Here is a 22,258-nt window from a genome sequence, read left to right on the forward strand (position 1 = left end):
ACGCTTGTGGATTTTACTACGGGATGGTCGTGCTGGGTTGTTTGTTTACGTGTTCATGCCAAGTTGTAAGTTGAATGCGCTGCCGTTATATTGTGAAAGTCACATTAGTACTAGGGAGCAAATGAGAGAAACGCCCCGTTTTTGCGCTTCAGTGTTGCGATGCAGCGTCATGTACACAGAAAAGTTGGCAGAGTTGTGCACTGTGTCAATAGACACACATATATGACTGCATGTGGTTCATAGGGAGGGACGGAGAAGGATAAACTACTCTAGGATGGTCCGCAGAAAAATGAACGACCGCACTGCAAAACGGGGTCATGGATCATTTATCGAGACAGTAGGACTCCACAACTAAGGTTAACTTTTTTTTGAACACCGATGGAAGTTGGAAGCTGCTTAGAAAACCAGCTGCATTCATGGTAAGGCGTGATTAGTAATCAGTTTAAATCATAATGCCATCTTCTTTATAAAAAAAAAGGAGGAAAACGACTGCATGCGAATGATAATTTGATGACCTCATGTGGGATTCGCCCATATTTCTGTATTTGCCCGATTGCATCACTTGAAAGCAGCAGGTTTGACAAACTGGTACAACGTTTAGTATGCTCGCTCCCACTAAAAATGAATTGTGCTTTTTGTTTGTGTTTGACTAGTCCGGGAGAGTTTGTCAAACCAATGAATTTAGTAATGGATGATCATGGATCCCAGTCTCATCCACGGAGCTCTGGTTTGAGGTATGTAGAGCAGTCATTTGGATTGCCAGCTGTAATAACTGTTTTATCTGTCAGCCAACACAGAAATCATTAGGATCTAACGTGTTCCAGCAGAGGTGTTATGCCCATTAATCATGTATTATTGTTTTTGTTTTTTTGTTTTTTAACTGAACAATCTCCTTGGTGCTGATCTGCAAAAAAACTAATAATAATAATAAAAATAATGAATAAAGAAAACAGAAGTAGGAAAGACTGAAATAATGACATGGAATTGTGTATCAGTTTATCCATTGTGGAGAAATATAATATCACAGTGATACCCTTCCACCTAATGCTAGCAAATGGGGTTCTGACAACAACTGACTGCTCATGGCCAGCTGTTTTTTAACAACCAGTAAATTAATGCATCTGCATAAGAAACTTTCAGCTAACATTCCTATCACTCAGTGCATCTTAGCAGAGTCACAGTTGTTGTAGATGTTTCAACCTTTGAACTCTCTTCATTTCCTGCTCTCTGAGTTTTACTGAGAAATTGCCTTGACCATATGCAGAGGTCATGGGAACTATTTTGCAGGCAAAACATTCTGCCTCCTCTGTCTCTGTGATGAGCCTGGTGGCATTTTTTGTGTGGGTTTTTTTTCCCTTGTGTGTGTTGGGGTTGAAACTGATATTCTGTAATGCAAACACTGATTTGTTACGTTTGAATTGCAGTTAAAAAATGCTGTGCATATATGACAGGATGGAATTTCCCATCAGCTTTTGGTTCATAGCCTTGGAGATGATGTCAGCTGCTTGTATTCCAGTGGTTGGAATCATTAAAAGGGGAGAGTGAGTTTCCAGAGCTTTTTTACAGCCGCTCCTCACTCTTTTGGCATTCAGAGGCGATCTGCCGAGATTTTCAGATTGAAATTAGAGGTGAGATGGAGAATTTGAGCATATGACAGTTTCCAATTCAGTCTTCCACGATAGCTATACAAAGTTTCCAGTCCTGCCCTGCATACTGTGATTTCCTCATTTGTTAAAATAGCATTCTGGCACATTATAGTTCACTGAAAAAAAAGCAAAAAAACACAGCTCTTTCAGTCTGACTTTTATTCATATTTCATAAGTATTGTGTCATCTGAGAGCACAGCCACACTCCTTGGCAACGGGGAGTAGCAGACTACCTAAATCTCTCTGTGGTTTGAATATTATTTGGAAAAGTAAACCACACTCCTCCATAAGCTGCTGGGGTGTAGATGAAGACATGTGTTCCCTGTCTTATTTCTGGCTTATTAGAATTGGGGTGACTTAACCCACTGCTTCTTGCTTTTTGAAACGCAGTCATACATGAAGATTTATGTGTGACTGCACTGACCTCAAAACCTATGTGTCATTTGTTTTCAGCAGAGATGTTGCTAGCACATACACATGTTATTTTGACAATAGGTAGCGTTTCTTTCTTCTAGCATTTCAGTAACACAGTTTTGAAAACCATTTCTAACTGTAATCATCACTATTATGTCCAGTAAGAAGGATTTTTAATTCCTACCTACTCCAGCAGTGGACTGCTTGGAGCTGGCCCCACTAATTGGACACACCTTAAACCATGATCTCACATGGCTGGCTTCCCTCGGGATAAAATCTGGAATTAGTTAAGGTATTGTGAATCGCCACAGCTGTTTCCCTGACGTGCAGGCAGTCATAGGGCACAGCTGCTCACATGAGTTACAGATGAAAACTATGACAAGGCTGACAGATCAAACTGAGACCCTTGAAAAATGCAGGCATGTGGAATTTGAAACACAGTGACCAAAGTAAAGGTACAGAAAACACAGGGCCTCAAATAGACTAGAGTCTTTCCCCCCCCTTTCTTTGTTGAAATTATACCTAGAGACAACAAGTCTGTCGTCTTTTAGAAAAATCTGTAATTTGGCCTACAGCATGGTGCCATCAGAAGTCCCACTCAGATTCTGTGTGCTCAAACGGCAAGGTAAAGGGTGTCCACCCACTAGATGCGATGAAGCAAGAGGAAAATGAGAAAACGACAAGCTGTTACGGGTAATGAGCTAGTGTGTGTTTGAATACTGGGTGTTTTATCTCATGGATGCTTTCAGACTGAAGAGGCTAAACCAGACAAAATGGCTATCATCCAGAAAAGAGGGAAGAATGGCTCGTCTTTGTTACCAGACTGAATCCAACGCACTGACCGTAAATACCAGCAAAACTTCTTAATAAACAGACAAGAATATTAGTTCAAATTTTTCTTCTCTTAAAAAACAAAACAAAAAAACCCTAATATTTTTCTAGTTTTAAAAGGGTGAGGTTCACACCAACCTGTTTAAGTGAGTTTAGCGCACAGATCTTGCCTGTATATAGCCCCTCTTTGTTTCTCTTATGCACTTTTCCAGGGCATAACAGTTGGATGCCTCCCACTCTCAGCCTGTGTAACATTCAGGGTGACCTCACATGAATCAGGCCTTTGTGTGGCCTCAATAGAAACTTTTACATATCTCCAACAACATTCAGGCATTTTATGTCACAAAGAACAATTTCCCTTCATTTGCATGACCTTCATTATCAGTGTTTGTGTTGTTTAGATGAGATATAGAAAAAGGCCAGCAAATCACAACAAGCGTGAGTTAAGTTTACTGCAGATCTGTTTAACAAGACATTCTCCCAGTGACAAGCTTAAACTGGCATCAGAACAATAAAAGGCAGGTGTAAAATAGGAAATATGAAGTTGTACACCATGATATATTTCTCTAGAGGGCACTATCACTGTGCATACAGTATGTTTGTCATGCATATGCGCATTGAAGCACTACACAGTTCCTATGTTGAATTTTACTAGTTGTCAGACTGCTAATGAATTGATATTCTTGTGAGCCTTATCATCTCCTAACATACAGTGTAGCAACTTAATGAACCGCCGCGTGACACAAACAAGCACGTAAGCAGTTTCAGCGAGGGCATTCACACTGAAACTGAGCAGGAAGTTGAAATACTTTGGAGTGTGGATCCAGGCAGTGTGGCTGTTCCAGCCGTGGTGCTTTTTGTGGCATGGTTTTGTAAAAACTGCAGTTAGACATAGTGTATTTACTCCCTGCTGTAAAGAGTCTCAGTTCATGTGATCAGCAAAAAATCAAATGCATGCCGTGCTTTTGAAAGATTCCCCCACTGAAAACAACGCTGCATTGTTTCAGAAAAGAGGACACAGTGTGATAGTTAAAATTATGACTCGAGGGGGACATTTGTGCTCTCGCTAAGTAACTTTATTTAAAGTGTCCCTTTAAAAAACAAAAATAATAAATCTGTGTTTAGTGAAATCTACAGAGACTGATGTAATAATTACTGGGCCTTATCTTTTCTGTGCAGTTTCCAGAGTGGAGCTATTATGTGTATCTTGAAAAGAATTCCTGGCAGCCCAGTCGACTTCTTTCATGTTCACCTTTCTGACAGATTTATTAAATTGAAATATATTCATTTAAACACAGACAACCTGAAAAAAAAGCTCTGCGTTCTTTCTTTTATGGTTGGCACACATATTTTTCTTTACATAGCCGTGGCTTTGTTATGGTGCAATGTTTGGTGTGAAAATATTTGAGCTGCTTAGTGATAAAGTGAGGGTAATGTACCATAGCAGGTCCAGTTCACTGCTGGAATTATGTCGAGAAATCGCACTGAATGGACCCAGATGTCATTATCTAACTGACCCGCAAGCTTACTCTGGCTCTGCAGTAGCATTAGGCACAGGGTGAACATGCAAACTGCCTAAGGCAGATTGTGACAAGCGGATATTATACACTACAGCAAAATGCTAATAATGTCACAAGGTCGGTCTTTAGATATTTTTAGAAGTTTGCAAATTTATGTTAATGACACTGGAGAATTTGAGTTAGATCAGGTGATATAAAAAAGCGCTGTGGGAACAAGTTTTTGTTTTGCTTGCAGTAAGAAACGATACACATAGGAGGTGGCAAGTTCTCATAGGGTCCATGTGCTCTTTTTCCCCCTAATTTCTTTCCATCCCACATTGCTTAGGAAGTAATGGCTTTTCCAGACCCTCCTTAAAAAGCTTGTGTTTACAGTGAGTGACCTCTTACCAAATTACCAGCTGTGGCTCTGGCCCTGTGTTTTGTCTTTCTTTGGGAACTGCCACCTCTCCAGCTATGTGCCTCTATAACTTTTTTTGCGATAAAAAATTGTTATGCAAGTGATAAAAAGATATTTTGAGCAAGGAGGTAAGTGTAGGTGTGGTCTTTTGAATGGGGGAATGCAGTTGTCATGATTTCTCTGTGAAGGGGGAATAGAGGAGATGAAGCGGATGAAGATAAGGGATTCTGTTTAATGTGGGCTGAAAAATGGGGTGGTGCAGGAAGGTGCACCTCAAAGTCACAAATTGCAGGTAACAGATCAGGGTTGGCTATATTAGGATTGCAGTGCGCAGGAATAAATCAGACCGTCTTTAACAAATTGGCTGAAAATCCAGCATGGGGGGAGCTGCCACCCTACTAAGGAGGGATTTTTTCTTCACGGCGAGGACACTGAATGTGATGGCTAGGTCACCTAGCCGCCATCTGCAGAGGTGGCCCACTGTGTTTGCCTTCTCTAGTAATGAAATATTTTAGTGGCAGTCAACAGACAGCTTGACTGTGGGGGAGCCCCAACATCTATTAGGCTGTCCTTGAGTGACTGGGAGACAAAACATAGAGTAAAGAAGGCAGAAATGAGGGTGGGGAATGTTGAAAAAGTTTGTCATAATGGGTTAGGGTTTAAAGAGAATCACTTGTGTGACTGTATATGGGTTATGTAAATGTAGGAGTATTGATGCATTGATAATCTAATTAGATTGAGATTCTCAGATGCAGCAACTAATCTTTTTGCTAACTCCCTAACTCTGTCCTTCCAGTCTGCTACACACCAACATCTCCATTCATTTCTTATCCTCCTTATCATTCGATGGTATTTGGTGGTGGTGTTTGTAGAGTGGATTGCACATTCTAAAGTGAAAGTGTAGACCTGCTGATAAAGCACTGGCAATAAGCACTCATTTCACAATAGAAAATCAAATGTATTCCGTACCAGACAGTGTACGGTTTCCTAAATAAAACAAAAAAAAATTAAAAATAAATAAAGAATTTCAAGTTGGTCACACTGTTTGGGGCAAATTAACACAGGAAATCTCTATTTATTTTAGAATATTGTTAGTTCTAGTGTTGTATACTTAGTGTGTGTTCATCACTTCAAGTTTTATTCTTGAAGTGATGAAAATTAGGTGAAACTTCAGAACTTAATGCTTCAACGCAATCCAAATCCCGGGCTTCTTGGTTTTTATGAAGAGGAACTACATGCTGTTACAAAGTACATGTTATTTTCATACCTTTGATTATCAAGTAGAACTATCATTATTGTTTTGCGTAACTGTCAACTCGTCTAACATGGTTTGGGAGTGAGTCAGTTCTGCAGAAGTAAGGTGTGGTTTTGAAGAGTTGGCAATGCCTTAATGAAAAGTAAACACAGCAGCTCCACCTGAGGAAGTTAGTGAGCAGGAAAATTTCCAGGATGGGTTTAAGCCCCAGTGAGAAGATAAAATAAATTAGCATGCAATCCCTTTGACTTCCCTCGTTTGTTTACTGCCATAATTGCATCATTGCTATCATGAGTAGATCATTCATGATTAAAACACATGACAATTCAGCATATTTACCAAGTCCACTGTGAGCACACATGCTGCAGCGTGTGCCAGTAGACTGTCCATTGGCTCCGCCCACGGATTCTGCCAAGGGAGGCAAAGCTGCTTACCTTTCTGCTCATGGCCACTGGGAGAGTGCTAAAACTCTCAGAGGCACAGCAAGAGGGCTGATAGGATTTCGGTACAGGAGGCAGGTTTCTGATGTCACAGCTTTGGGCGTGGCTTTAAGGTGGGCCCTTTAAAGCTATACTGTTAGATTTTAGTCTGTCTGACTACTCATGGGAGACACACAGCAGAATGGAAGTTATTTAAGCGGGAACAACTTTAGGTGAAGAGGTAAGAGCCTGGAATGAACTGCTGGCACACTGAGAGGAAAAGCAGGTCTCTCACCTGCTCTTCTAATTTCTGCTTCTCATTGCTCCGTCTGTGATTATCTGTACACCGTAACACTGCTGCTACTTAAGTGTTCTTAGGGCGTTGGAGAGGACCCTGAAAGGCTTTTGTGTACTCACTGTTTTTGCATTCAGACTATTAGCAGTATGTGTGTTCTGACTTGAAGTTGAGGGTGTGTGGGACTTCCTGCATTGTGGCATGTTTGAGCCTGTACTTTTGACTGCTAGTAAGCTACTGCTGGTAGAGATCTGGGGTGTTTTGGTCTTTGGGGCATTGAATTGTTGCTCTTGCTTCTTAAAATAATCAGGGTGGTGTCTGAAAGTGTGACCAAAGGGCTTCTATGAAAAAGAAGAAGGGGGAAAAAAAAAAAAAAAAAGAGAAACTGTTTGCTTCCTCGTGCATGAACCCATCATTCCCTAAGGGGCCATCCAGCTACCCAGCAGCTGCTAGTACAGCACAGTAGTCTTTTATTATTATTTTCATTAGTATTATCATTATACATTTTTGTGTGTTTGTTTAGATTATTCTTGGTTTAGTTTCTTCAGAGTTAGTCCTATTTGATCCTTCTTCCATTTAACTGACTTTAGTAGAAAACAAATATACATATGCAATTACACGTTTTTCCTGGTAAAAGTGTGGCCTAGCATGTATGGTATGTGGGGAATCTGGATATCCTTTGGTTTGCTCCTGCTGATGGTCAGATTATGTTTTTCATGTTTGGCTGTTTATTGTAAAGCACAGCTAAGTGTCTATATACACTATCTTTCTCATCTGATGTCTGTTTTTTTAAAAATATTTTCCATACATGACATGCAGAACAATTTGTAGAAGCACTTGCATGACAGATTTAATTAAGATTTTATTCTATGCTTACATCTCTCTTTATTGTTTTCCCAAATCTAATCAAGGAGATATAAATGTATGTATCTTTCCTGTGATCTAGCACCAGATATCTTGTGTGAAACATGGCAAAAAGACCTCTTAACCGTAACTTTTTATGTCTGTTATTGACATATTAAACCGGAGAACTGGAAACCTTTGAGGGGTTTTGATGACTTTATTATGCTTGAAGACTGTATTGTACTGTAAGTCAGTAAAAAATGAGTTTTGAGTGATTACCTTTTTATATTATATTAGAAAGACTGCCAAATGGGAGTGATTTCTTCTAAGATAAGTGCGTGTCCATCCCTTGGGCAGGCACTGAATAGTTTGATGAGTATGAATGAGTGAATCATGTGCTATGACTCTCCAAATCCCCAGATAAAAACCTAGTTGAACAATGGGAGATTTTCAACTTTTTCAACTTCTTCTTCACCAACACTGTCATCACAACACCAAATGACAGATTATCCTGTCAGTGGAGATCAAGAAACTCAGAGTCAAAGCCAAGGAAGAATTAGTTTGTGTTATTAGTGGCAGATGGTGGCCTACACCTCATTAAGATAGTTTGTGTTGTTATTTATTTGAATTTGCCACGTGTCTGTCTGTCCAGTTCATTTGCTTTTGCTGTTAAAGTTTACAAGACTATCTTATGATAAAGTAGAAGACATGGCACAGCAGCAACAGGTTTCTATCATTTCCTGGTAGTCTGTGATCATGTCCATTAAGCTTGTTCTCAGATGCTAAATGGGCTTGTTTTTGAGTGCTGGACCTCCCAGAGAAACCTGTAAATGAAACAGCACAGTCAAGCTTCAACATGTTTCCGTCTCATTCAGCCACTCATCAACACAGGCTGGGATGGCACAAACCAACCAGCTTGTGTGTCTTGAGTTTGTCACCTGCCTAATATGTGATGATAAAGATCACTGATGACACAGCTGTATAAACCGAGCTGACTCTGGAACCGATGCAAAGCTGTTGTGTATTTTTCCATAGGGGTTTATTAATTGCTTCTGTTTGGAGCATTCAGTCAAATATCACATGATGCATTTTTTCCACTGAACAAGGCATATGAGTAAAACTAGTTATCTTGCTATTGGATTCATTTACAGGGTATCTAAAAAAGGTTTAGATATCCTGCAAATGTTTTGCCCAACCCCAACTAATGGAATCAGCACTTTGTACACAGAGCAGAGAACAGCGTGAATGTCTGTTTGTCTAGAATTTCTATTGTCATTTGTAGGGATTTCCTGAGTTATACGTGGTGATCCGGGACCATCTTTGTAGCCTGCTTATTATTTTTTATCTAACACTGTTCATTACTGCTCTTCGTCCTGCAAAACCCAAAGTAAAAATGGCAATATTCATGCAAAAGGAGTGTGACAAATGCTTTTGCTCCAGGTGCTGCAAAAGCGACAGCTTGCCTCCACTGCGACGCATGTACCTGTCAGTTTAGAAACATGCAGAGGGACTGGTGTACGTGGCAAATTTGTACAATTACCGGAGATTTACTCACAACAAAATCACAATTCTAATGTGACCAAACACACAAAGATGGGGAGGATGAGCGTGTTTAGAAAAATGGTGTCAACACAAAGCTAATCAGCAGACTACGCCTCTGAACTTTGAACTGTATTGATTTGTCTGGTTAAAATCCAAACAGTCAGTGATTAAAACATTTGAAGACATTGTAGCTTTTAATTTAATCATTCTAATATAAGACTGATGCATTGTTGTTTTCTAATAGGAATTTTGGTCAAAGGTCAAACACTTAATTTAGTAAACCCTTTTTCTTTTCTCAAAGTAGAAGAGGTCTAAAAGTGTAAAAAAGTAAATATAATTTGGTTCTTACTTAAGATGGATTTCTTTCTGTGCTCTGGTCTATGGATTTTAAAAGGCTGCATAGTCACTGGAACAGGTTTTTCCAGATTTTATTTGTTGAACATGATGACATCAATGTAATTCAGTGCAGTTAAATGTGTGTTGTGGAAAGACAAGCAAAGTCAGGACAGCAAGAGAACTTAATGTCACAGCATTGCCAAACTCTTTCACTGTGTTGTTAAAAAGGCCCTTTGCCTACTTAGATGTTAACATTTTCAGATGTGTATTGTGAAAGCAAGTTAGACGATGGTATTCAAGTCTGGTTGAAGTGCAGATCACATGTTTATTTCAAGACTCTAAAACAGTGGTGGGCAACTCCAGTCCTCGAGGGCCGGTGTCCTGCAGGTTTTAGATATCACGCTTGGTCAGCACACCTGAATCACATGATTAGTTCATTACCAGTCCTCTGAAGAACTTCAGGAAATGTTGAGGAGGTCATTTAGCCATTTAAATCAGCTGTGTTGGTTCAAGGACACACCTAAAACCTGTAGTACATCGGCCCTCGAGGCCTGGAGTTGCCCACCCCTGCTCTAAAACTATATTTGAGAGGATTTACTGTTATGGTATTCTCTTAAGTACAAATTTGGCCTTAATGTGAAGTCTATATGTGCACAACTTTCTAATGGACAAAGTTTTAATAAGTCTGATATAGGTACAAACTGTTACAGTAACTGAATCAGCTGAAGATTTAAGAGGCAAAGCGGTGGTGGAGATATCTAACAGGACATAAAATAGCTGTTTAGTGATGATGCACAAGGGAGCTTTTTTTTTTTCTCTCTCATTATACACACTGTACATTGACAGCAATGCTAAGACTAAATAACGACACAACATACTTGAATAAGATAGACTTTGATTGGCATTATCTCAAGGTTATATTTTAATAATGTATTTGATTAAGTAAATTACAAGTTTGAAATTGGTTAGCAATCCCAAGAGGTCAGAAAAGGACTTTGCACACAAACTAATGGATTACATTATGGATGTTGGTTTCAGTGCTGAAACCAACATTGATTTGAGTGAGGTATGCAGTTGACCGTCTTGTTTTGTTCACTCAGAATTTATTTGTTCCTTTCAGTTTTAAAGGTAATACATCCTGTCAAGTGTATGGAACTATTAAACAGTAATGGTGTAAATGCTGCGCAGTATTCACTAGTAAACCATGCAATGTGTTGTCAGTTTTCAAAAGCACTCACTGTGATGGTAGGGTTTTTGCACATGGGAGAAGTTTGCCTTGAAGGCTTTCATGCCAGGCAGGCTCTCTGGGGGGTGATAAGCATTGTTTAAAGGGTGTGTTTCAACCCAAATCATGATCTTTTCCTAAACCTAACACAACTGCAGCTGAAAACCAAGAATAATATAAAAGAAAAGGAATCTTCCTGCCTGGAAGCCTTGAAGGCAAGCTTCTCCTATCAGCCATTTTGTCAGTAACCATCACTTGCTGATTTCTTTTTACAGTGCATTGTGGCAATTTTGATAACTGGAGAATTTGAGCAACACCACATAGCAGGCATACGCAGGATTCTGTAAACTTGGAATATTTTCAGTCATCAGTCCTGGAGGTCTTGGTATCTACTATATTAAAAATTAGTTTTCTTAGCCCCTGGCTGCAGATGCATTTTTCCAGCTTCCCAGTCTTAGAACAGTAGGCTCATAATCATAGTCATATAGCATATGTTTTCAGCGCTGTTTATTAGCATGTTTCATTTTCAATGTATTCTTTTTAAAATTTCATTCTAAAGATTCTGCACTTCATAATATACAATTTAGTATAAGTAAAGTCCTATATGTTACTTTATGATTTAGTGTCTGAAGAGTATCATTACTCTTGTATTTTTCTTTTTCTTTTTTCTTTTTGTAAATGTGTGTGTTTGTGGTGTATATAAATGTCATAGTGTTTAAGGACATCCACCCCCAGAGCGATACTAATAGTCCTTTGGTAGACTCGGCTGAGTGGAGCAAGTGACCTTGCATTGCTCAGATTCCTTTGTTTGAATAAGACGTGCCCCCACGTAAGACTTTGCAGGCTGTAATTCACAGCGCTTGGTCTGCAGGACTTTGTGTTAATCTACGCTTACGCCAACTGAATAAAAAAATGACACCTGAAAGTTTCTAAAGTTAGTGAATCTTGACTGACTCACTGATTGGATGTGCTGTTTATTCGACTTTCTTATGACAGCATCCGCTGTTTTTTCTTCAGAAAAAAGGCAATACAAAACAAAATGTGTTACAGTTAATCTTTAAACCTTATAATGACGAATCAAATCAAAACATGTTAATTTATAGTCAAAAGCTTTGTGGAAACAGTGTCATTATTTGAAATTCTACTTGTCACAGATGTTTTAAATATGTCTAACAGATGGCCAGCTGACAGAAAGTCTTTGAATAAAAGGTGTGTGTATGTGGGTGTGTGGCAGCCAGATCAGCCTGTAAAGCTCAGATGACTGCTACTGCTCTCTACCACACTTTATTTACACAGTTTTCAGGAATGTTGAGCCTTGACAAACACTCAAATTGTGTTTGTCATATTTGCACACATTGGAGAGAAATTTTCTAACTGTACCAAGTGCTGTACACTAATGCACAGTCTTGTACACACGGAACAGCACTTCACTATAAAACTACATTTGCCCTTGCATGTTTTTTGTGACTGAAATTGAGCTCTGTAGCTTGGATCTTTTTATCAGTCTCTCACATGTCTGTCCATTCAGAGCCATTTCTTCAGGCTCAATGAGTAAATCTGTCCACTTGGTTGTCTTGTGACTTGTTTGCAAAGTGAACTTGATCTCTTTCATGTATTACCCTCATTGCTTTGGGAAAACCTGAGGAAGAAAGGATTTCTTTCATTCTGTCTAGTGCATTTTGATTTTCAATCAGAATATTGTCTGAAGTCCCAGAAACCATTTAATGACATTTCTTATAATGCACACGCAAGTAGGGAAAGCAACCCCAGTAAACTCTATGTTCATTTGTCTGGCTTTGTCAGAGCAAAAGCCAGACTTTTTATGAATAACGAAGCCATCCTGAAAATAATTTACTGTTTCTTTTCCAACTTCAGGGTGTCGACCAAAAGCAAAGCACCATCCCCGCCTGGATTAAAGAGGCTGGAGTCCCCAGGTTTCTCCCAGCGGTACCCAGCAAACCCTTATTTAAAGATGGACCAGAAGGAGAACCTTATTGATAAAGAACTCTCTCTGACCGTGGTTCTGCCTGGTGGAGTGGAAAAAACGGCCATAGTTAATGGAAGGTACAGATCACTTAATCTATATGTGTATATACTTAGTGTGCGTGGAAAGGATGATTTCTGTTATTTGCTTCCACGTGGTGTGTGTTAATACTCGAAACATTAAGCACTAAATCGTGACACTGATGTAAACTAAGTCAGTGCATGAAGTCCATGAGTCAAACAGGTGGGATAGCTGCAGGTTGTGGTTTAAGACGGCATGTTTGTGTCTCTTTATTTTTATTCAGACATCAGTCTGGATTAACTCAATGTACTGGAGTGTTGTTTGTTTGCATACTGCATGGTTTACTAATGCCTGTAGGCAATTATGTGAGAAATTCATTAAAAAAAAAAAAAGATTAAATTAAAATTGCGAAACGATGTGCCGTATGCGTGCTGAGCTAATAAAATGAGATGAGATTTTGTGCAGATACATGGAACAAGATGACATCATCTAATTAGAAACAAACGGCAGCATTGCAAGCTGTAACTTGCAAATTTCTAGAACCCAATAAAAAAACTGACTCAATAGGTATTGCCTTGAGATCCAAACCCATGAAGTCAAAAGAGTGCAAATGCCTACCAAATGGAAATCATTGGTGAATAGAAGTACTACATTACAAAAGTACTCAGCCAGAGTAGAAAAGCAATATACAAATCCACTTACCAAAAACTTACCTGTTTTGTAAAATTATTAAATGATGATTTTTTTGATGAGGTTTTTACATCCTTCAGTGAGTATTAACTCTTTCCTAAAAATTGGAAATTCAAATCATCATTGGACTATTTTAAAAAGTGAGCTCTGTGACTGAAAGTTTGGTTGCGAGAAAGAAATACAATCTTCATGTAAATATAAATGATCCTGTTTTGTCCAGTTAAATTAAGATACAGTGTTTCCTCATTAATTTTTTGCATTAATGTAATTTTTTTTTCTCAAAAGTGTAGTTTTGTGGTCCTGGGTGAGTTAGTATTGAATAGCACCATGCAGCATTTAAATACACCTAAATTCAGACTCTTAAGTCTGACTTGCATGATTGTAATCACATGTGTGTCAAACTTTTAGTCAAGCGTTTACTTAAGCTATCACTATCTTTCCACTATCTTTCTCACAATGCACACAGTTTATAAATATTCTTTCAGAGTTATCTTTTGCACTTTGCACTGTGTGTTGAGAAATGGCTAAAACTAATCCCGTGTGATCAGATTAAATTGACCTTTTTTTCCTGTGTCTAAGCCTCTTTAGAGTTGCTACACAACAGAGGTTATTTTCAAGATACATTGTTACATTGCGACAATATTGACAGTGTCAGTAAAGCTACAATGTTGCATGGCTGTTGCTGACTTAAATCCCCGTATTTCTGCATTGCACTGTTCCTTGCAGCTTTTTAATCAGTTCTATCACTGCGTGACATAAGTTTTGTTGTTTGTTTGTTTATTTTTCTACATGGATGATTTGATTCTGCCGTGGTAAACAGACTATTAGATGATCATCTTCAAATTTTAGTAACATTTTCAATAAGGGATTTAAAGTTTCAACCTTTTTTTTTTTTAATGTTTTTGCTGATATTTTTTTAAAGCAATTTTTCTAGAAACAACATGAAGGACTTACAGTGAAAAAAAATTGATTTAAAAATAGTTTTCATTACTTTTTTTTGAGACTTTATGTCACATTTTTTCAAATGAACTTTCATTTACTTCTTTATGATATGTCTCCTTTTCCTTATGCTGAACTAATCATACATATCTATTTCTGTGTATCTTTCAGCGAACCCCTAATGGATCTCCTGGTGACACTTTGTGCAAAGTATCGCTTGAACCCCTCAAGTCACACTTTAGAACTGGTTACTTCCAACAAGAACAACATTAAGCTCAAACCCAATGCTCTCATAGGAACTTTAGATGCAGAGAAGATCATACTTAAACCTAAAGGGGAGGATAAAAATAAGAAGACAGGTCCTCAGATGCCCGAGGTACATGAATACATTGAACGTTATAGTCTCACACACAGTAAACACCACAACAGATTATCAACCTGTCTCCTTCTGTGTTCTCCAGGCAACTGTTCGGATGGTGATAAACTACAAAAAGACCCAGAAAACTATATTGCGAGTAAATCCTCGAGTCCCCCTTGCTGAACTATTACCAGCAATCTGTGAGAAATGCGAATTTGACGTAGAGACAACAATCCTGTTGAAAGATGTCCAATCAAGGACCCCTTTAAACTTGTCCAATTCTCTTAATGATTATGCAATACGGGAGGTTTATGCAAGAGACACACAAGGTGAGTGCTAATATAGTAAAAGGCCAAACTCACTGGTTTTGCATATTGGCTATCCCATGTGTTTCTTACTCTACCTCTCCAGCTTGCTTGTTGTGTGTCATTGTTGTGTGTTTCACGTTCTGCACTAAACCTCATGCTTTTTGACTCGACAGCACAACCTGCTACGCCTGTGAGTCCAGGCTCACCGACTTATGCAGGTATTGTAGTTTCACCACATGACCGCCACCAACAGAGTCATCACATTTCTCTCTGTTTTTACAACAGCATGTTTTTGGGGGGTTGTTCTTTGTTTCTCAGGAACAGTCACACCAGGCAAAGATAAAACTCAAAAAGAAAAGGAAAATAAAGGCCTCTTTGGCGTGTTCAGAAAAAGCAAGAAAAAATCTGACCAGGTAAATGTGACTCAGAAAAAGTATCTTAATTTTACTAATTGGGATGTTGCTGTATCTCAAAGTACATTGAAATCTTTAGAGGGAGGTTTGTTTACTTTGGTTTGCTATTAGTTAATGTTCACTGTGTTGTTTGGAAATAGGTTTCTTATCATGTTCTGATTGGATGTTTGTTCTTTAAAGCCAACGACAGCCAGTGCCCCAGCTTCTCCTGTTCTCGTGAGCAAGCCTCGACCACTCAGTATGGCTTTGCCCAGCTCCAACTCGTCTCCGCTCGGCTCTCCGACAATCTCGACTGATGCGCCAAAGAAGAGGCGTGCACCCCAGCCTCCGATCCTCGTATCTCAGGGCTGCACCTCTGACCCTAGGACTCGCCAGAGGCTCTACTCTGAACCGAATGTTCGACTGTACGGTGATCAGGTGAGGCCACTGTTAACATGGTGTGTCTGATATCTGAGCAAACCTCTGACAAAATTTGAAAATGACAAGATAAAAGGCGACGTCTTTTATTTTTGGGCGCTGATTAAAACAAAAATGTTTTTTATGTAGGTGTGTGGCCTGAGTCGCGGGTCGTCAGCAGAGTCTTCACTGAAGAGAACCAAACGCAAGGCGCCGCCTCCTCCTGCATCTCCAAGTGCAGTTGCTCAAGAACCTGTTTTTCCAGATGAAAATGTGCAAGGTTTGGTCTTTTATTTACATTACATTGAGTGATAATGAAAAATAAATAAAAGTGACTTTGTAGTGTAGATTTGGATTAAATCTGTGACATTTTGGCATGTGTGCAAAGGGCTCAACAGTGAATTTTGCTAAAGCTTGTTTTTTGTTCATTTGGTTTGTGTGCCTCCTAGTGGTGTTAATTGCAAAGTGCTTCATTTTACAGCCCGAGAACCTCTGTATGCACTGCTCAAAGCATGCACAATTACACACTAAAAGTGGCTCTTTTGGCATGTCTTATTTTTCATTTGTGAACAAGAGTTTGTGCCAGCATGGTGTTGCTTGCACATTCTCTGCCCTTCTACTGTGGTTTAGTGTTTTTGCTCTTGAGCTTATTCTCCCTGTTTTCCTGACTATGTTTAGTATTTTGTCCTCAAACACCTATAAATTCCTTTTTGAAAATATCAAAGCATGTATATTTTGAAAATACACAAGGAAGCTTTTTCTTATTTTCCAAATCTCTGCAGGTTTTGAATTCTTTAACATTTTTTTTCTCTTGGTTGAGAAATACTTTCCTGCGATTGTGTAGACACAGTGAACCTTTGCTGTATTTGTCCTGTGAGGGGAAACTCCGCCCGTCCTGTATATAGATCAATTTAAAGCAAAACCTAAAAATATTGTTATTTGACGTTAAGGGAAAAAAAAGGCTGGCTTATATTCTTCAGCTATAAAGACAGAACGAAGATCACAGCTTATTTTCTAGCTTCCATATTTTGGTGATATCTAGTGGTGTGCTTTTATTAAAGTAAGCTTTCTATCTGTCAAGTGCAAAGTATATTGGGATGCTCAGACCACTAAAACTGCATGGTAGAAACCGTGTTCAGGCAGACCATCTTTTCACCGCATTGCTTTATTTCAGTGAACTCATTTTAGCTAATTAATAGGAAATCCTGAAATCTGTTTACAGGGTTTGTGTGAATAAGTCCAAGGTTTTTCAAATGTTTTAAGCGCCATGAACTATAGTGTGTTCTGATAAAAAACAAAACTAGTGTCCTCTATGTCTTAATAGATTGTGGTTTCCTTTGATGTCTATCCTTTTTAAGTTGCTGTCTTTGTGATTCTTTTTGTTTTCTTTACTTTTACTTTGATGTTAAAAAGTCCCAGAACTCCTTCTTTTTATTATTATTATCCAAAATCCCTTCACTCGTCACTTATCCCCCAGTCATAACTCACAGTTACAGAATGCACCGTCACTGCTTTCTCCTTCTTAACATTTTATCATTTCATCCACTGGTTGCTCTTGATCTTTCCCAGCTTTCCCAACTTCACAGAGAGAGAGGTCGTCTGCTGTGTAGCTTAGTGTGGCTCAGTGGCTGCTGAGATCAGAGGCTGAGAACAGTAAGCTTTGTTTAAATGGCCTTGAAATTCCTTTTGCTCAGTGCCCCTGTGCGAGTGCTTCCCGTAGCGCTAAATTAGGAACTGGAGAAGGGAGAATGAAGTGTAAAGGATCGTTCAGTGGAGTTTATTTATCAGAACCATTTAAATTAGAACAGTGGTTCTTAACCTTTTTGGAGGTACCGAACCCCACCATTTTCATATGCACATTCACTGAACCCCTCTTTAGTGAAAAATAAAATAAGATTTTTTTCAAATTCAAGACATATATATGTTTTTTACTGGTGCACAAAATGAGCCGTGCATGTCACGGCGGAGGTTCTGCCGAACCCCTGAGATCGACTCACCGAACCCCTAGGGTTCGATCGAACCCAGGTTAAGAACCACTGAATTAGAAACTTGGCACCTTCCTTGTGGCATATTTAGTTTATAATAGCATTAGTTGTATTAAAAATTGTGTGTAATTTACAGCCAAATATTGTTTTATAAATATGTGATGTTGGATACGCTACTAGAGTCCTTTCTGTATTAGAATAGGCCTTTGACTGACCTTGCTTTTTATCAACAGGTGATGCTGCTCACAGACTGGAAGAAATAAGGGAGCAAGAGGAGATGACTGCATCTGTAATGTCTGCAACTGCTAGTAAAATGCAAGGAGTAGACGACAGCCTGAACACGTCATCTGATGTTTCACCACATTCCCCGTCCCCAGATGTTGAGATACAGAGCATGATGTCAGTGGAAGATCAGTCCCCTGATCTGTCTTCAGATGGCAAGTACGAAATGAACTCTAGTAATGAAACTCAAGTCTGACATGTTTGCATTAGCAATACCTTTAATTCTTTGTTTTATTTTCCCAGTCAACAGCAGAGCACAGTGAATGATTCTGTAACTCAGACTGTGAGGAAAACTGATGGCGCAGACTCATCTGAACTGGCAGATACTAGTGGGTTTGCACTGCAATATTGTTTTCTACTTTTTTTTTTTTCTGCATTTTGCCTTAATTAAGCAAGTCTGCTCTTAAAGAAGGTCAAAATGCCTGTTTCACATGAAAAATTCTCCCTTTTCTACAGATTGTGTCCCACTTCAAGTTGAAAATTCCATCTGTCAGGAGTCTGCAACTCACAGTGTTGAAACAGAATGCAGTACTACAACTAGCAGCCTCCCACCGCCTGTAATGCTGGATGCGGAGACACAGGCCTCTTTTCAAGCAAACGCTGAAAGCCTCAGGGAGAATTCGGTGGCCACCAGCACATCATGCTCCACTGGAGAAGATGCTCAAGTGCAATCAAATTTCACACAGCTCCCCGTGCCCCCGCCAGAACACGTGGACGAAGATTTCTCACCAGCAATTGCCCCCGTCTGTGAATCACCTGGGAAGAAAGATATGGCCACTTTGACGGAGGATCTGGGACCTCCTGAGCTTGAGCAAGCATTACCCCCCACGTCGGAGACCTCATTACGCCAAGATTCAACACCAAGTGCCCCCGTCACAGCAAAAGTGCCACCTATGTATGCCACAGACTCTGAGCCAAAGCCTAAGCCTTCCAACGAACTTACAAGGGACTACATCCCCAAGGTGGGGATGACGACGTACACTATTGTGCCTCCGAAATCTCAGGAGAAACAGAGATATTTTGAAGTTGCATTGACACTGGAGACGCCTACTGAAGCCTCACAACAGGTACTCAATACTGGTTCTGCTCATTCAGATGAAAGCACAAGACAGATGGAACAGGAAGTCTCAAAGGAAAAAAGTGAGCCGCATTCTACTTTACACAGGGAAGATGGACTGCCTAACACTGCTACTAATCAACACACTGTTAATGGAGGTATACCCGAGGAACAGGTATCATCACCGACAAGTTTATGTAACACAGACAAGGTGTCATCCTCAGTTGGGGCATCTCCAGCTGGGTCCCCAGCAGAGGTCAAGGAAATGAAAATTCCACCTGCAACGAAACCTAAGCCTGCTTCTTTCCGCTTGTCACAGCACAAAAAAACACCTGGGTATTATGTAACTTCAGCAGCAGAGAAGAGTCTTGGCGCTAACTCTAGCTCTGGCCTGAGGGAAGTTCAAGGAAGTGCAGAAAGAGCAAGCTTACCACCCCCTCCTCTTCCTCCTCCTGCGCAGTGTGACGAGGAGACAACAGGGGCCGCTAATATTCAGCTGAGCCCTAAACAGGTCAACAAGAATGTGCCCCTCATGAGAATGACAAGGCAAAGTAGTCTGCCAGCTAGAGAGCCAAGCACTGGGCTAAGCTTGGAAAAATTTCGAAGCTTTGCAGCACCCAGGCCTTATTCTCCTGCCACCCCGTCCCGCTTTGCTCAGGCAGTGTCCTCGGCTGTGAAAAGGAGTCATTCTGTTACCTATCGGCCAAAGCCACCTCTCTCACCCGTGTTACCACCTGTCTCTCCAACTCAAAGTCTCTCATCTGTCACAGAGTCAAAGCAGTTATCTAAACTCAAGGTTAGTGTTCATAGTGCTTCACACTGACATTAAAATATGTAAGTAAAAAGTTGAAGTAAAATAAGTTTATCATCTACTTATGTGACTACAGTTATTATTTGTAGCTTGTTTATACTACATATAGCCTCCTTTATGATGGTTAACACATCCACTTGGTTTTCCCTAAGAGGTTTACAGATGTAGACAAGAGTGTCAAGACATTCGTCTTATAACAATATTGTTTTCCAAATGCTGTTGGGCTTTTTGGTTTGGTATTGTGTAAGGCAGTTACGCTTTGGCCCGTGGGGAGTCTCAGAAATATTATAACCTCTGATGAATAATGGAATACTGTTATATAGTTCATGTGACCCATTTTTAAAACTCAATTTTGGTTTTAATATAGATTACCTGCTATATTCCCAAAGCCTTTAAAGGCAAAGCATAGGGATTTGCGTGTTTTTACCTGACTGAATGTTTATCTTGTCCTGTTGAAATTAAAGATCAGTAAGGTTGTGGTGTAGCATTTTGTATGTTAATAGTTAATTTCAGGAAATGATAAGAGAAGCTGTGAGCGAGACGAGGATGAGTGAGGGGCGCAATCCACTGGCAATGAATAACTAAACAATTCAAGCCACTTTACGGTTTCTTAATTATTTGTGCGGGATGTTGTGGACATGATGAGACTGCATGTTTCATAACCGCATGCTGTCTGAGTTTTCATCAGTGTGATTTGTAACTGTGGCCTAAGACAACAATTTTCTAATAACTGAGCAACAAATATAGAATTTGGTTTGTTTGTCACTCCCAGTACATTAAAAGCACAAATAATCAGTTAATACTAACCAGTATGTAACTAACAAATTTATTTTTCTGCCTTTCATAAAAAAATAGGAAAGCATCCTAGAAATCTGTCAAAAACTTTCAAGTTTAGTTTAAAATTAAAAAAATTATTTATTAGGCAAATAACAAAGTAAATAAATAAATACATTTAATACATTTATTTGTTTTTTGCATGCCACATGATAGAAATGTTTGGATATATTGCTATTAATTCACAAATCAGATTATGCATCCTGAACAGAGTTAAGTTGTGAATTCCTTTTTAATCTTTAACTTTTCTCAATAGGTAATACTAAATAGTAATAGTGTAGTAGAAAAAAAGGACTATTGTGCTACGTAGATGAAAAATCAAGGTTAATTCTACTTTTGTGTCACTCTGCTTTCAACTCAGTGAAACATGTAACAATTTCAAGCCCTCAGGAAATGGTCCACATTTTAATGGTGCAGTGTTGTGTGCTTTCTTTCTTCAACGATGTATATAGCTATACTTAAAAGACATAATGGCTGGTATGACTTTTTTTGTATTATACTGTGTAGGGACGATCCTTTTTCCCTCTCTACAACAAATCCCACTTGTAGCCCACATCTTAAGGAAATACCTTAAAAGATATTGCCGTCTTTTAGCTCTTTTATATTGTCTGAAATAGCAAGTCTCCAGTGATTGCACTTTGTTTCTTTTCTGTGCATTACAGGACTGTGAACATAGCGAGGTGGATAGCAATGGCTCTACCTTACAGAGCGAAGAGGATGAACCGCCATCTAACAGTGACAATGTTCAAACGGGAGAGTCCGGTCCATAGCAGTGCCTTAATTCTTCTGACTGCATGTCATTTACAGTAAGCAGAATCCAACACTTGACAATAGAAGTTCTTGAATGTTTCCACAACACTTGAATGAAACATATTTTTCTCTTTCAGGAGAAACTTGTCCTGCCTGCTTTGACTTCTCTGGAGCCCTTTATCCCAGGACAAAGAAGAAGAAAGTCCCCCCCCCCCTTTTTTTTTTTTTTAATTTTTTTTTAGTAGTTTCCAACAGCATACATAAAATCACATATTTTGTTCATTAACAATTGCTAAATTTTGGTTTATTTTCTCACATCATTAAGCAATATAACCCCGGCTGCACATTTTAATGATTCTATTTTTATTTTGTTTTCACTCGAGTGCTCAGAGATGATAAATAAGAACAATTCTATAAATTATTAGTGATTTCCTGAGTTGTAATATTATTGGGTTTATTAAGAAAATATATTATCTAAATAATACTGGATGTTTAGACCAGGACTGACCTGTCTATATTTAAGTATTACAGAGTTTTGTTTAATCTATATGCAGAAAGACACTGATGTGTACAGTACACTTATTGTCATTGGCAAGCAGTGTTATGAATAAAGCTTTTATCAAGCTGGTTGCCTTTATTATTATAATCATTGCTTTGATTTCTGCACACATGATGCAGAGCGAAATTGGATCCGACTGAAAACAGTC

At 39.1% G+C, this 22,258-nt stretch overlaps 1 protein-coding gene across 4 annotated transcripts; it reads left to right on the plus strand.

The window, feature by feature from the left end:
• Nucleotides 1–22,175, plus strand: cobll1b (cordon-bleu WH2 repeat protein-like 1b). 4 transcript variants are annotated; one of them, XM_006788523.2, is made up of 14 exons: nt 1–419; nt 654–734; nt 12,599–12,787; nt 14,529–14,733; nt 14,819–15,044; nt 15,197–15,241; nt 15,342–15,436; nt 15,617–15,853; nt 15,983–16,112; nt 18,051–18,258; nt 18,343–18,428; nt 18,556–19,952; nt 21,464–21,607; nt 21,689–22,175. In XM_006788523.2, exons 1-13 carry the CDS (start codon nt 379–381, stop codon nt 21,569–21,571), a joined length of 3,048 nt encoding a protein of 1,015 aa, XP_006788586.2. In that variant the 5' UTR covers nt 1–378; the 3' UTR covers nt 21,572–21,607; nt 21,689–22,175. The 4 variants fall into 4 exon arrangements, with proteins under 4 accessions (XP_006788586.2, XP_006788587.2, XP_035762638.2 ...); XM_006788524.2 differs by lacking the exon at nt 654–734; XM_035906745.2 differs by lacking the exon at nt 1–419 and having other exon boundaries at nt 444–734.
• The last annotated feature ends 83 nt before the right edge of the window (nt 22,176–22,258 follow it).

This window comes from Neolamprologus brichardi, chromosome 16, assembly GCF_056152115.1.
Source record: "Neolamprologus brichardi isolate AB-2024 chromosome 16, ASM5615211v1, whole genome shotgun sequence".
NCBI lineage: Eukaryota > Metazoa > Chordata > Actinopteri > Cichliformes > Cichlidae > Neolamprologus > Neolamprologus brichardi.

Excerpts from the sequence above, each read along its gene's own strand:
- cobll1b (XM_035906745.2), top strand. The coding sequence starts at position 511 with ATGACCTCATGTGGGATTCGCCCATATTTCTGTATTTGCCCGATTGCA. Across the intron at positions 12,788-14,528 it reads ACGGCCATAGTTAATGGAAG|CGAACCCCTAATGGATCTCC; the intron begins GTACAGATCACT and ends TGTATCTTTCAG. Across the intron at positions 15,045-15,196 it reads TTATGCAAGAGACACACAAG|CACAACCTGCTACGCCTGTG; the intron begins GTGAGTGCTAAT and ends TTGACTCGACAG.